Genomic DNA, 12,836 nt, shown 5'->3' on the forward strand with positions numbered 1-12,836 from the left:
TTAGTATTACCATTTATTTTGTGTAATGTAAGAACATGTTAATTGTTTATCTTGAAAAACTAATATGGTCCAACTATATTCTATCAGATTTCTCATGCAGCTTATATAGGCCCGTTAAAAGCCCAACTTAATTCTTATTTGATTACATATTTTTTTTTTGGTATTTTTCCAGATTCTTACTCTATCCAACCGAAATCCGAATCCGAAACCAAACCCAGATCCGGATCCTTTCTTGTCGGCATCAAACAGGCTACGGAATTGCCTATCAAAGCAAATTTACAGGGCGGAGAAGCTGAATTCGAAGGAACGTTTCCCTTGAACCAAGTCCGTTCTACTACTAGTTTCTGTAAGTTTTGTGGATCAATACACTTGTGTTAATGTTCAAAGTTAGTGAATTTAAGATTGGATTCTCGTGATTCTCAAAATCATCGTCCAGAAGATGATTCCATTCTCTGTTTTGTTTCTCATTGCTTCTGATTCTTTTGGGTTTAAGTCAGAAACAAAGTGCATGAGCTTTTGCTTTCTGAGCCATGTCTGTTTTGTTCATTAATGGTGACTATGTTTAGTTCTTTAGGTGATGTGTTTGTACACTGTGGAGACTTTTTGATGTTATCTACAATTTCTGAATTGTTTGTTCCCCTTGTGTGCAGAAACAAACGATGCCTCGTAAAGGATTATCCAATTTCGATGATTATGATGATGGTTTTGATGATGATGACGATGCTTATGATTATGACTATGATATTGATATAGATGAACATGGTATTAACATCTTCCCATTACCTTTTTTTTTTGTGGTGGTTCATGGTCTCTATTTAACTTGGTTATGATTTGTTAATCTGTTTTTCTAAACTGCAGAAGAAGAAGAAGAAGTTGTTGTATCAAAGGAAGAAATTTCTAAGCAAGGGCTTTGGCGATGTGCAATCTGTACATATGACAATGATGAGAGTATGTTTGTTTGTGATATCTGTGGTGTTCTTCGCCATCCTGTGGCCGGAAATCAAAGTATCAATAAGAATACAGGTACTCTATCTTCTCTCCTCCATCTACATTAGTGAGACTTTGTATTTATATAATCTCTCTTTGTCCCTGAATAGGATACTGTCTGATAAATCTCATATGTTTTGTTTTTTAAGGTCACTTGATAAGCTATTGGTTTATGTTTGGCAAAAGTCGTTACTGTGGTTTTTATACTTGTGATTTGCTATTCTGGGTGTTTGATTATAGAATAGATGTGTTTTATGCAGTTGAAAGCAGATGCAAAGAACCCGTGGTATCCAAATTGGCAAAGTCCCTATTCGGATCAGTCCCTTCTAATTCATCGAAAAGGGCTGTTCTTTCTCTGCTTGAAAGCAAGGATCTTGTGATGGAACAGGGACCTCTGCCTGGGATTTCCCGTGGGAATATTCATGATCTTCAAAACGCTTTTAGCTCTAAAAATTCCTGCATTAGTATAGGTTGTTAACTTGCTGTAGTTTGATAGTGTTTTATGTTTTCAATTATCTTGACGATCTGTTCGTGTTGAGAGTCTGTAGTTGGTTCTTTGCATATGTGGCTTTGAAAATCCGGTTTTCTGACATTTCCTTTTCATCTTATGTATAGCACCTTTCAAGTTTGATGCTCCATCGCCAGATGATTTAGTCTCCAATGGACTAACGTCCTCAAAAAATGGTCAAAAAGGTATCCATACTTGGTCTTAACTTTGAGTTTGGTGCTGTAGTAATATTGTATGGATTAGATGTTCGAATCCTCTATACCATAATAGTCTCTATTATACTTTAGTCCATATTGTTGTTTCCTCGCATTGATACGGATCAATGACCTAAGCCTTCAAAAGTCTATTCACGTAGAAAATAGGAATCCAAGCTCAAGTCCAAGTCTAACTGGGATTTATAATTTATAGCCGTATTGCAATATAATTTATCTTTCTGTTTCTTTTCCTTTTTTGATTTGGGTTATTTTTCTTATTAATATGGTTGAAGCTCGTTTGGGAATTTCATCCAAGTTATTCTTTTTTGGCGTTTTTACTCTGTTTTATTCTCTAATATTTTATACTGGGTTCTTAACTATAAAGGCTCAGGTGATGCTAGAATGAGGCAGAAGGAGAAGCAAGATAGTGCAGAAAAGAATCCTTTAAAGAAAGGAGGAGATAGTTCAGAAACAAGCTCCCGAGGTAGACATGATAAACTTGATAAAAGTTTTTCAAAGGGCGGTGCAGGTGGCATAAAATCGGGCAAAAGTTTACCAAAAGAAAAAGCAGATATGTCTAACGAGACAAGTTCTTCCTCCAAATTTATGGAGGAGTCGGAGAGTCTTACTAGTACTATGAATAAGATATCGTTGACTGGGGAAACAGAAAAATCCAGCGATATTAAAACCATAAGACCAAAATCAAAATCTAAGCATAAGCCAGAGGAGTGGATGCTTCTTGACAAAGAACCAGATGCACTAAGTCAACTTAATCTTGCCATCGTGAGTTTCTTGGATTACTGGCGACTATCTATTGATTTTTTGTCCAGGCACATTACTGATGGTTGCAATCTGATTGTAGGTGGGGCACGTTGATTCCGGTAAGTCTACACTTTCAGGTAGATTATTGCATCTATTAGGAAGAATATCTCAGAAGCAAATGCACAAATATGAGAAAGAAGCAAAGTTGCAGGTAACCTGTTCTTTGGTTGAATTTTAGAGACTTGAATATTCAAAAATTTGCTCTGTTTGCTTGACATTGTCTTTCGGATCCAATCAGGGCAAAGGGTCCTTTGCATATGCCTGGGCATTGGATGAGAGTGCTGAAGAGAGGGAACGAGGAATAACGATGACTGTGGCTGTTGCTTATTTCAATTCCAAAAGACATCATGTTGTTTTGCTCGACTCTCCTGGACACAAAGATTTTGTTCCAAACATGATCGCAGGAGCAACACAGGCAGATGCTGCAATTCTTGTTATAGATGCATCTGTCGGTGCTTTTGAAGCTGGTTTTGATAATTTGAAAGGCCAGACAAGGGAGCATGCACGGGTTCTGAGAGGTTTTGGCGTGGAGCAAGTCATCGTTGCAGTCAACAAAATGGATATTGTTGGGTATTCAAAGGAAAGATTTGATTTAATTAAGCAGCATGTTGGATCCTTTTTGCAATCCTGTCGTTTTAAGGATTCGTCTCTGACATGGATTCCATTAAGTGCCATGGAAAACCAGAACTTGGTGGCAGCTCCCTCTGACAACCGCCTATCCTCATGGTATTCTCCCATTTTTCCTTTCCTGTTACCTGACTTTCCATTTCTGGTACAGTTGATGAATTACTTAGCATGCCCGAAACAGGCCATGAAATAGTTAAATTTTTGCTGGAATACAGGTATCATGGTCCATGTTTATTGGATGCCGTTGACTCTGTCAAGTCTCCTGATAGAGACGTCTCAAAGCCTCTACTCATGCCTATATGCGATGCTGTAAGATCAACGTCTCAAGGGCAGGTATCAGCATGTGGAAAACTTGAAGCTGGAGCTATTCGGCCAGGATCCAAGGTACACACGTGTCATGATGTGGAGTTTTTCTTCTCGTTTGGTTGCATGATTGGTGATTCTCTATCTGTCTACCTGAATTAACCTTAGGACAAATCTAACTTCCAACCCTTATCTGAGTCGTTCAACCTTAAACCCATGATTGAATCTGACATCAAATGCCCCCAATTACTATTTTGTGAACAATACTGTTAGGCGTTGGGAAAGTTTCACAATATCTGTTAGCATGATTGGTGATTCTTTAGCTTTCAGTCGAAATAATTTCTTGCGGATGTGCCTTTACTCTCTTGTTTAATGAAACAAATGAAATTGCTTTAACTGATTACTTACATCACTGGAAAATTCCTGCCAGATAATGGTTATGCCATCAGGAGATCAAGGGACTGTGCGGTCTCTGGAGCGTGACTCTCAGGCTTGCACCATTGCAAGAGCTGGAGATAATGTAGCGATAGCATTGCAAGGGATTGATGCAAATCAAGTAATGGCAGGAGATGTATTGTGCCATCCTGATTTTCCTGTATCAGTAGCAACTCATTTGGAGTTGATGGTACTCGTCTTGGAAGGGGCCACTCCTATCTTGCTCGGTACTCAGGTAAAAGAAACAAAAAAGACTGCCTCTCTCTTGCTCAATTCTCTATAATTCGTTCCATGTTTTCTGATCCTTCCCATTGAAAAATGAAATCACTATAGCTGGAGTTTCATGTGCACCATGCAAAGGAAGCAGCAACAGTTGTGAAACTTGTGGCAATGCTTGATCCGAAAACGGGGCAGCCAACTAAGAAGTCTCCTCGTTGTCTAACTGCGAAACAGAGTGCAATGCTTGAGGTTTGAAAATCTCTCAAGACTTTTTTCGCGAAATGTTACAAAAAAAATTAAAAAAACTGACATCAATCTGACTATTTTTGTTGTAACTGCAGGTTAGTCTCCAAAATCCAATTTGTGTGGAGACATTTACTGAAAGTAGAGCTCTTGGAAGAGTGTTCCTTAGATCATCGGGAAGAACTGTCGCTATGGGGAAAGTTACTCGGATTATTCAAGACTCATAAAATCCTCTATTGTGTTGTAAGTTTTTTGCTTGTTCATTAGAAATTGAATCGTCCCAAGTTTTGTCTGCAATACATTATTGAGAATCATCCTAAAATAGCTATGCAAAATTTTAATCAAATTTAATAGTATGTAATTCAGTTATCCAATTTTTGTCTTTGATTAACACAATAAAACTTTTTCCTTTAGAAAGAAGAGTCTTTTTATTTGCTATATTCTATGGACTGACATTATATTATCTCCCTAAGGTTGACATATCTAAGTCAGTGCGAAAGAGAGCAGAGTAGTTGGTAGGTATAATAAATCAAGAAGTTATATAAATTCCTCATGAAATACACAATGTTTTGTTCTCAGCAATCTAATGCAGATATAACTTGTGGCACTATGGAAGTGAAACTGTTATATATATAGAATTTTGCCGGCATTTTCCCCAAATAATTCTATAGAGTGACAATTCTGTAGAGTGACAAGTTTAGTACTCCCGTAAGATATAACTCAGTGTAGCCTGAAGAGTAGTTTGTATAAACCAAAAGATTTTCAGACTCAAAATCAAAGGCTGATAAGGAAATCAAAAGTTCAGAAGGAAACTGTCACGTGATCTTATTTACCCATTTGTACCCAATTGTGTCAAAAGAAAGATATTGTTATATGTACAAAAGAAAACAGAGAGAGAGAGAGAGAGAGAGCAAGATGATGTAGAGACAAGCACTTAGTGAAGAAAAAGCAATGTATCTGCATCATCTTGGAATCATTTCACAAAGCTAAAGGTTGCTATGAGCAACTTGGCATTATCACTAAACCGACTTCTCCTCTTCTGCAGAGGTTTTGCAGATTGGGCACCAATTCTTCATCCGCAGCCATTGTTGCACACAGCTCACATGGTACATGTGTTGACATGGCATAGTCCCTACTTCATCTCCATCGACATATTCTTCCTGCATATATTTAGAACATTAACCTCTTCTTCGTTTTCACTAAAACCCTTAATACTACATCGTCCTATTCAGCTCAGTAACTAGACAAAACAGTTTGGGGAAAGTAGAGAGAAGATAGAGACCTGGCAAATACTGCACTTGATATCATCATCCTTAACTTGAGAAATGGCACCGGTTTCATCTGTCACCTGATAAATGCTTTGCTTGAGGCTCCTCGAGAGTGCTTCTTCGCTTAGAGCTGTGCTCACTGTACCCATTTTATCCCCCAAAGCTAATAGTTCCTGCAAGATGTGTTCGTAGGATTTTAGCTTTAATAGACTTTTGACTGTTATGCTTCTTACATATCTTGATTAATAATATGTAAAACATTCAAGACTGACCTCATATGACATGTTATCGATGTCAAGCCTCATATCTCTATGCTGATCATAGAATCTGAACATACTACTAGAGAATAAATTGGTCTCTAAAGAAGCCAATTGCTGTGAAAAGAAAGCAGAACAAAAAGCATAAACATCAGAAAAACTCTAAGCTCGGACAAAACATGTTCACATCAAAAGACTAAGCTATTAATTACCTCATATGTAAGTTCTTCATCATGTTCAATCCTTTCCAGGGCCAACAATACCTGAAGAAGTTTCAAAATAGTATGGTGTTATCCCAACCCAGGAACATTTCTACTGACATCAGACAACAAGGTGACGTAAACTACCTCTGCAATTCCATTCATGTTGTAGTGACTTAAACCATCCTGGTTCACTAAAGAGTGTGAATGATCAGCTTCTGAGGGGCTACCAGGCATCACTCTACGTAAGCCGCCATTACTACTGTTTGGCCTACTGTATCTATTTGAGGGACTAAATGAAAGAGAAGGATTGGGATCGGATGGTGTAGCAGCAAAAGGTGTTTGTCGAGAAGTATCGGAGGAGGCAACAGCTCCAAGTCGCTCTGATCTCCTACCACTACTTGAAACAACACTGTTGTCCCTAATACTTGGTACAATTCGATTTCTTCTGCTATCAGAAACTGTGATGCCATTGCCATGAGAAGAATTTTGATACCTTGCCTTTGGCACCAACACATTAGTCTTATTGTCTTTGCTAGAGGAGCTGCTCTCTCCACCAGATTTTTTCTTTTTAGTCACACTGATTTTTCTTGCCGAGCTTGAGTTACTTGGAAGAACATCTGACAGAGAGTCGCAACTCAAAACGTTATCAGAAACTGTGATTCCATTGCCATGAGGAGAATTTTGATTCCTTGCCTTTGGCACCAACACGTTAGTCTTATCGTTTTTGCAAGAGGAGCTGCTCTCTCCACATTTTTTCTTTTTAGTCACACTGTTTTTTGTTGCCGACCTTGAGTTACTTGGAAGAACATCTGACACAGAGTTGCAACTCAAGTTCCTCAATCTATTCCTGCTCAGACTGCCTCTTACAGTATGCTCGCTGTTATTCGAAGATAAAGAAACAGAAATACCTGTCAGAGTATCTCTGGTGCCCAGTTCAGATTTTTGATGACTACTTCTACCTCTACTTAAGCTTCCTGCCTTTGTCATTACAACTTCTCCAGAGACAGCGCTTTGAGAATGAACATTGGTTGTGCATCTTTTAGTCTTTTGGCGTGGAAGGGTAGAATCTGCTGCAGCTGGATCATCATGAACAGTGCTCATCTCTGAAGATTCAGTGTCTAAATTAGATGACGGCTGTCTTTTGGCAGTAACCTTGGCTGGCTTCCTTAAGTATCCAAATCCAACCGGAGTTCGAGATGAACTCCCAATTTCCTTTCCATTTGAGGAAGACGGAACAGGAGGCTGGCCAACTTTTGTATTGCTGTCTGAAGAGCCAATCCGGGTTCTATAGGTAGATGTTACTTTTGCATTACAACCTATCCGGCCGCAGAAAGGAACAGCCTTACCATCTTTCTTTTCCATATTCTCACACAGAACAAGACCACTAGATTTCCGAGGCACAACCAACCGGTCAACCGATCGTTTACCCGCACATCCATCCATGAATCAAAGCAACACTTCCCCTGCAGATAAAATACACAAGAAATTAATCCAAATACCTGGTTAAAAAGTGAAGCTGGGATGAGCTAATATAAAAAAGTAAACCCACTAACACCAAACAAACAATCTATAAACAATAGCTTCAATAAAGTCATGAAAGCTTTAAGGATGGTCTTCCACCAAATCAAAAAGCAAGTCGTTGAAAGTTAAAAAAAGCATCACGGTGAGCAAAGAAAGAAAAAAAACAGACAACCACATATAAAAAAGCTTACGGTAAGAACATGAGAGTGGGGGTATAAACCATCCAGAGCAAAAAACACCTGGTGTTTATAACTTGATGGATCATAAACATCAAGCTACAAAGCTGTTAGATAGATAGATAGAAAGAGAGGGATGAACAAAAACAAAGCTAAAGAAAACCAAAAGAGAGAAAAAAAGGAGGTGACTTTAATGGTCCCAACCCAGGAGAAAAGAAAGGGTCTGCTTCGAATTACACGGACTTTCCATAAACAACAATGAACCTTTTCTCCGCGGTTCCAGCTTCACCATCAAAAACAAAAGCCTCAAAATCCACTTTTTTCTCGAAAATCTAAACAGAGAGGAGACAATTAAAGAAACTTTCCCCTTTCAAAAACTTCCGATCAGAAACTATACAAGTAAAAGACAGGAATCGAAACTTAACAGTGAAATTGAATCAAAACTTACAAAATTGAAAAATCCAATCCAGATACAGAACAACAATTGAGAATCTTCTGATACAAATACATAAGCTTTTTTTTTGGTTGAGATCATCTTAGAGAGACCTTTTCAGCTGGTGTGAGAGCCAGAGAGAGATACAAAAAAAAAAAAAAAAAAACTTTTCCGACGTTACCTTTATGCCTTTTCCGAGAGATTACTCTCCGCCGTCTGTGAATTAACAAAAAAAAACGTGGAGCGAAGTATGGAGAGAGAGGAGAAGAAGAAGATATATTTATATATATGAAAATAATAAATACTGTGGGGTTTATTAAAAGATTTTAATTAATTAAATAATCTAGGAGGAAGAAAAAGAAGTGTGGCGTAGCAAACGTGGAAAAAAGCGGTTAGATAAACCAGGGCCGTTTGATTTCGGGTTTGGTTCAGTGGAAGCTAAAGATGGACGGCTGAGATGTACACTGACGTCGGCCTCAGTGGATGGAAGAATTAAAACGACACCGTTGTCGTTAGCGCTGTTACGTATTGTAGACGGAATGATATAATTGTATCGGATTTTGTCTTTTTTTTTTTTGGAGTGAGATAATTGGAGTTTATATAATGGTATAGGATTAAACTTCGTGAATGAAAAGGATTTAGATTAATTAATTATTTAATTATTGATATTGATCATGTCGAGAAAGCTGTAATAACAAAACGTATCGTCCTTTTTGGCGTATAAATCAAGAGTCTCCCTACTTCTTTAGCAAATAAGGTGATCTTTTTAACTTAAAAACTAAACTTGTTTAGCATCAGAATTCAGAAAACTATATTTTGTTGATGAGAGAAGATTTTATGATTACACTTATAAACATAAAATTCTTGGCTATATATACTTTTCTTGACTGGCAATAGTTTTATAAAGCTATATATTTTAGTGTGATTTTTGATGAACTTTTTACAAATCCTTATAACTTATAAGGGCATTTCTTCCACCGGTCGAAACAATAAGTATTGTAATAAGCTTGCTTAGAGCAACATTATAGGTTGGTTTTTAATTTGGGTATGTTAGTATTAGTTTATTATTAAATATGAAAAAGTAGAGTTTAAGAGATTTGATTTTTTTTTTAGTTTTTGGATGTGTTTATTGGTAGGATCTTAAGTTAGATATCTTAGAATTTTTTTTTTTGTTTTTTTTTGTAATTTGTAATTTAAAAAATCTTATATTTATTGCAAATTTAGAATTTAGAATTTGAAAACATATATAAAAAAATACAATAAAAAAGTTCATCATCGATTTCGTCGTTATGTGGTTTAGAGAGAGAAAGAGAAGAAGAGAGAAAAAAAAAGAAATATCTGAGTAAAAAAAAAACTTATTATATATTTTTCACCTCACCCAATCCTCATCTGCCACGTGTCGTATCTTAACTCTTAACATAAATCCTTCTCCAACTTACGTATCTTAGTTATATTAATCAATTTTGATTTATTTTTTAACCTTAATACCCTAACATACTCTCTAAATCCCATTGTTAATGTTGGTCTTATACAAATTTGTATAGCCAGAAAGTTTAAAGTATTGTTAACTGTTCAGATCAATGTAAATATATAGACACATTTGGCACATGCATGCTATGAACAAAGTCGTAATCCTAAGAACTCGTGTTATGCTTACCTTGATAGCTACATGTTATGATGTTAAACAAACCGGTCACTAGCTGCAAGAGGCAAACAGTCCAAAAAATGATACTTAGCATTTTCTGTAGTTTTGTTTTAGAGTTGCTACTTATTCACCCAATTTGAAAATGATAAAACACGATAGATAGATTTCGCAATATATATCGAACGTGCATCCTTGGGTAGGGAATTCCCAAAGAGGCAAAGACTTAGAACTACACGTTTGTAAACTCTTCTTTTTTTTTGGTCTTAACACGTTTGTAAACTCTCATGCGATTTTTATTTACAAAAAAGAGAACTATTATGACTTGTGAGGGACATATATATATTTGAAGCTTGCACTATAAAGGTTTATTTATGTCTTTAAAAGCGTGGATACATCGACCACCATTTCTCCACTTTAGCATGCATTTCTTTTCTTTTCTTTAATTATTTTTTTGGGAGCATTTTTCATTTTTCATGTCATTTTATTTCGTGAACCTTTAATCGATGTATATATGATGACTTGAGAGTCTCTCATTGAGAGATGACGATTAGTTCATCAAAGTATTGTTCATGTTTCGAATTCTCAACCCAAGACTTGTTGTAAGAGCCATCAGTACTACAAATGGTATGAAACTTTGGGGTAGAACCCTATACTGTATTTGGGTTAAGACTTAAGACACATGTACAACAGTGTGGCTATGTATGCATCTCTCAATTTGGATTTCCCATCTTTGACTTCTTTTGTGTTTTAAATTCTAAGAGATAAATTGTTGTTATTTACATACTTTATATGACCTTTTCATTTGATGTATACTTTATATTACATTAAAGAAAAATGATAAAGTACCTAATATATCATTTTATTATTAATAATTAACAAACAAACAGATAAATAAAAATTTTAGTTCTGTTTTTTGGCAACAAATCACAGAGTAATTTTTTTTAATTAATGTGTTGGTTGTTTAAAAGGACTGTTATCTATTTTTTCAACTAAATTAGGAACAATATATTTTTACATTGAATATGTAAAGCATTATATAGAATAAAAATATAATATTAGCTATTATTTTTATATGAAAAGATTAAAGTAAAAGAAGATAATTAATATAAGAAAATTATGGGAAAACATATGTACTTTAAGAAAAAAATAGACTAGCTCAAAAAAAAAAAAAGTCTACGGTTTTCCAAAACGGTCGAAATCGTTATAACTTATATAAATTTGGGTATTATTTTGTTGTTTAAGAACAAATAAACAAATGGAGGATTCATGGTCTCCACCACCACCACCACCTAAGAACTGCGAGATTTAAGCTCCGTTTACAAAAACTGAGTTCCAAAAATAAGTTTGTAAACCCTAATTTTCAACCACAAATCTTTGGAGATTACGTTCCTTGATATACACGCCTCTTCTCCTTGCGTTCAAAAACCAAACTTATTTCATCTCCTTTGATCTCAAGGTAATTCTTTCATATTTTCTTCTCCTAGTTATTCATGTTTTGAATTGATTGTTATTATTAACTGTTTTAAAGGCTGGCTACTTATTTGATAGTCTTCTGAAATATTGTTCTAAATTGTTCGTTTGCTCGGTAGCGTCTCAGGTCGTTTATTTGATTTCTTAATAATGGCGACGACGTCTAGTACAACGAAAACGAAACCAGACAACCTCACCAGATCAAAATCACTCGGCAGAAAGCCAAAGCCCGTCTCATCTGAAGCGAACGCAGATGGATCTGACCGGAAAACAATCGAGAAGCCTTTGCCCAATTACCTGAAACCAACAATCAGCTCGAGACCTGACCCGGTCAAGTTCTTGAGGAAGAACAACGCTGTCGAAGACAATCAGAAGATTCTTCGTAGACGATCCTTTGATCGTCCTCCTTCGTCTTTGACTTCTCCCTCAACTTCATCATCCCATAAACCTCTCAATACCTCTTCCGCACACCCACACCCACACCCACGGGACAGACCCGCGGTTCCAAGAGAAAAGCCTGTCACTGGTCTGCGTTCTACATCTTTCCATGGAAGCAGCAGAGGCGGTCTCAGAGGAAGCAATACGGTGAAATCGCCTCCTGTCGCTTCAAGAGGTTCTCATGGGGTAAAGAAGAGCGGTCTAAGCGGTAGCGGTTCTTCCAAGAGCAAAAAGGAAGTTTCTGAGAATATTCCAAGGAATCCTTCGAGTAAAGAGACTACCCCAGAAACGTCGCCTCTTGCGCCTGCTCACGAGGACGAAGAGGAGATTGTCAAGGTTGAGACCAATGTAGACATTTCTGACCACAGAGAGGAAACGAAAGAGGAAGAAAAAGATCAATCCGGTGAATCCAGTGAAGAGAAGGAGACCAAACCAGTGGCTGCCTCCACAGAAGAAGAAAAAGGAGAACTGATCAACGAGGATAAACCCGAAGAACAAATAGAGGAGCTGAAAGAACCAGAGAGCACCCAAGAAGAAGACGAAGATGAAATGAAAAAGAAAGTTGATGATAAGGAGAACATCGAGACAGTTGCTACTACAGATGTGAAAGAAGCTGTGAACATGGAAGAAAGTAAGGAAGTGGAACTGGAAGAAGCAGAGGAGAGCGAAAGTAGCAAAACGAAAGAAGAAACAACAGAAACAAAGGCTCAAGTAGAAGATTTACCAGAGGAAGGAACAAAGAAAGAAGTAGTGCAAGGGAAGAAGGAATCTCCAACTGCCTACAACGATGTAATAGCAAGTAAGATGCAGGAGAACTCGAAGAAGAACAAGGTCCTGGCTCTCGCTGGAGCCTTTCAAACGGTTATTGACTATGAAACTGCTGCATCTAAGTGATATACATCTGCATTATATCACATGCAGACATAGCAACTGCGTCTTATTAGCTTTCCTATGTCAGTGTTTTTATCGTGTCTTGTTAATTTTCTTTCTTGCTTTTGCCTAGTATTGATGTTGGACAATGAATTATATGGTTTCGCCTATGAACATGAACTAGTCATCTGCGTTTTTTTCTTTAACCAAAGAGACT

General features: G+C 36.9%; 3 protein-coding genes across 9 annotated transcripts; 2 read left to right on the top strand and 1 right to left on the bottom strand.

Moving 5' to 3' along the window:
- Positions 1–208: 208 nt before the first annotated feature.
- LOC17882841 (HBS1-like protein) lies at positions 209–4,755 on the top strand. Of its 3 annotated transcripts, none has more exons than XM_023781533.1 (12): positions 209–346; positions 651–762; positions 859–1,023; positions 1,233–1,457; positions 1,603–1,680; positions 2,075–2,472; positions 2,552–2,662; positions 2,750–3,237; positions 3,354–3,522; positions 3,872–4,111; positions 4,210–4,344; positions 4,437–4,755. In XM_023781533.1, the coding sequence occupies exons 2-12, from the start codon at positions 660–662 to the stop codon at positions 4,563–4,565; spliced, it is 2,241 nt and encodes a 746-aa protein (XP_023637301.1). In that variant the 5' UTR covers positions 209–346; positions 651–659; the 3' UTR covers positions 4,566–4,755. The 3 variants fall into 3 exon arrangements, with proteins under 3 accessions (XP_023637301.1, XP_006287132.1, XP_023637302.1); XM_006287070.2 differs by having other exon boundaries at positions 1,248–1,457; XM_023781534.1 differs by lacking the exon at positions 1,233–1,457 and having other exon boundaries at positions 210–346.
- Positions 4,756–5,138: 383 nt separating this feature from the next.
- On the bottom strand, positions 5,139–8,464 carry LOC17882541 (probable E3 ubiquitin-protein ligase RHG1A). 5 transcript variants are annotated; one of them, XM_023781376.1, is made up of 8 exons: positions 8,378–8,407; positions 7,779–8,095; positions 6,975–7,529; positions 6,211–6,875; positions 6,076–6,126; positions 5,879–5,980; positions 5,621–5,779; positions 5,139–5,498 (listed from the first exon to the last, which is right to left on the bottom strand). In XM_023781376.1, the coding sequence occupies exons 3-8, from the start codon at positions 7,507–7,509 to the stop codon at positions 5,358–5,360; spliced, it is 1,653 nt and encodes a 550-aa protein (XP_023637144.1). In that variant the 5' UTR covers positions 7,510–7,529; positions 7,779–8,095; positions 8,378–8,407; the 3' UTR covers positions 5,139–5,357. The 5 variants fall into 5 exon arrangements, with proteins under 5 accessions (XP_023637144.1, XP_023637143.1, XP_023637142.1 ...); XM_023781375.1 differs by having other exon boundaries at positions 6,211–7,529; positions 7,779–7,870; positions 7,968–8,095; positions 8,378–8,406; XM_023781374.1 differs by having other exon boundaries at positions 6,211–7,529; positions 7,779–8,046; positions 8,378–8,424.
- Positions 8,465–11,115: 2,651 nt separating this feature from the next.
- Positions 11,116–12,776, top strand: LOC17883400 (microtubule-associated protein futsch). The gene is made up of 2 exons (XM_006289836.2): positions 11,116–11,297; positions 11,431–12,776. The coding sequence occupies exon 2, from the start codon at positions 11,462–11,464 to the stop codon at positions 12,641–12,643; it is 1,182 nt and encodes a 393-aa protein (XP_006289898.1). The 5' UTR covers positions 11,116–11,297; positions 11,431–11,461; the 3' UTR covers positions 12,644–12,776.
- Positions 12,777–12,836: the final 60 nt, after the last annotated feature.

This window comes from Capsella rubella, unplaced genomic scaffold (genome assembly GCF_000375325.1).
Source record: "Capsella rubella cultivar Monte Gargano unplaced genomic scaffold, Caprub1_0 scaffold_6, whole genome shotgun sequence".
Lineage (NCBI taxonomy): Eukaryota > Viridiplantae > Streptophyta > Magnoliopsida > Brassicales > Brassicaceae > Capsella > Capsella rubella.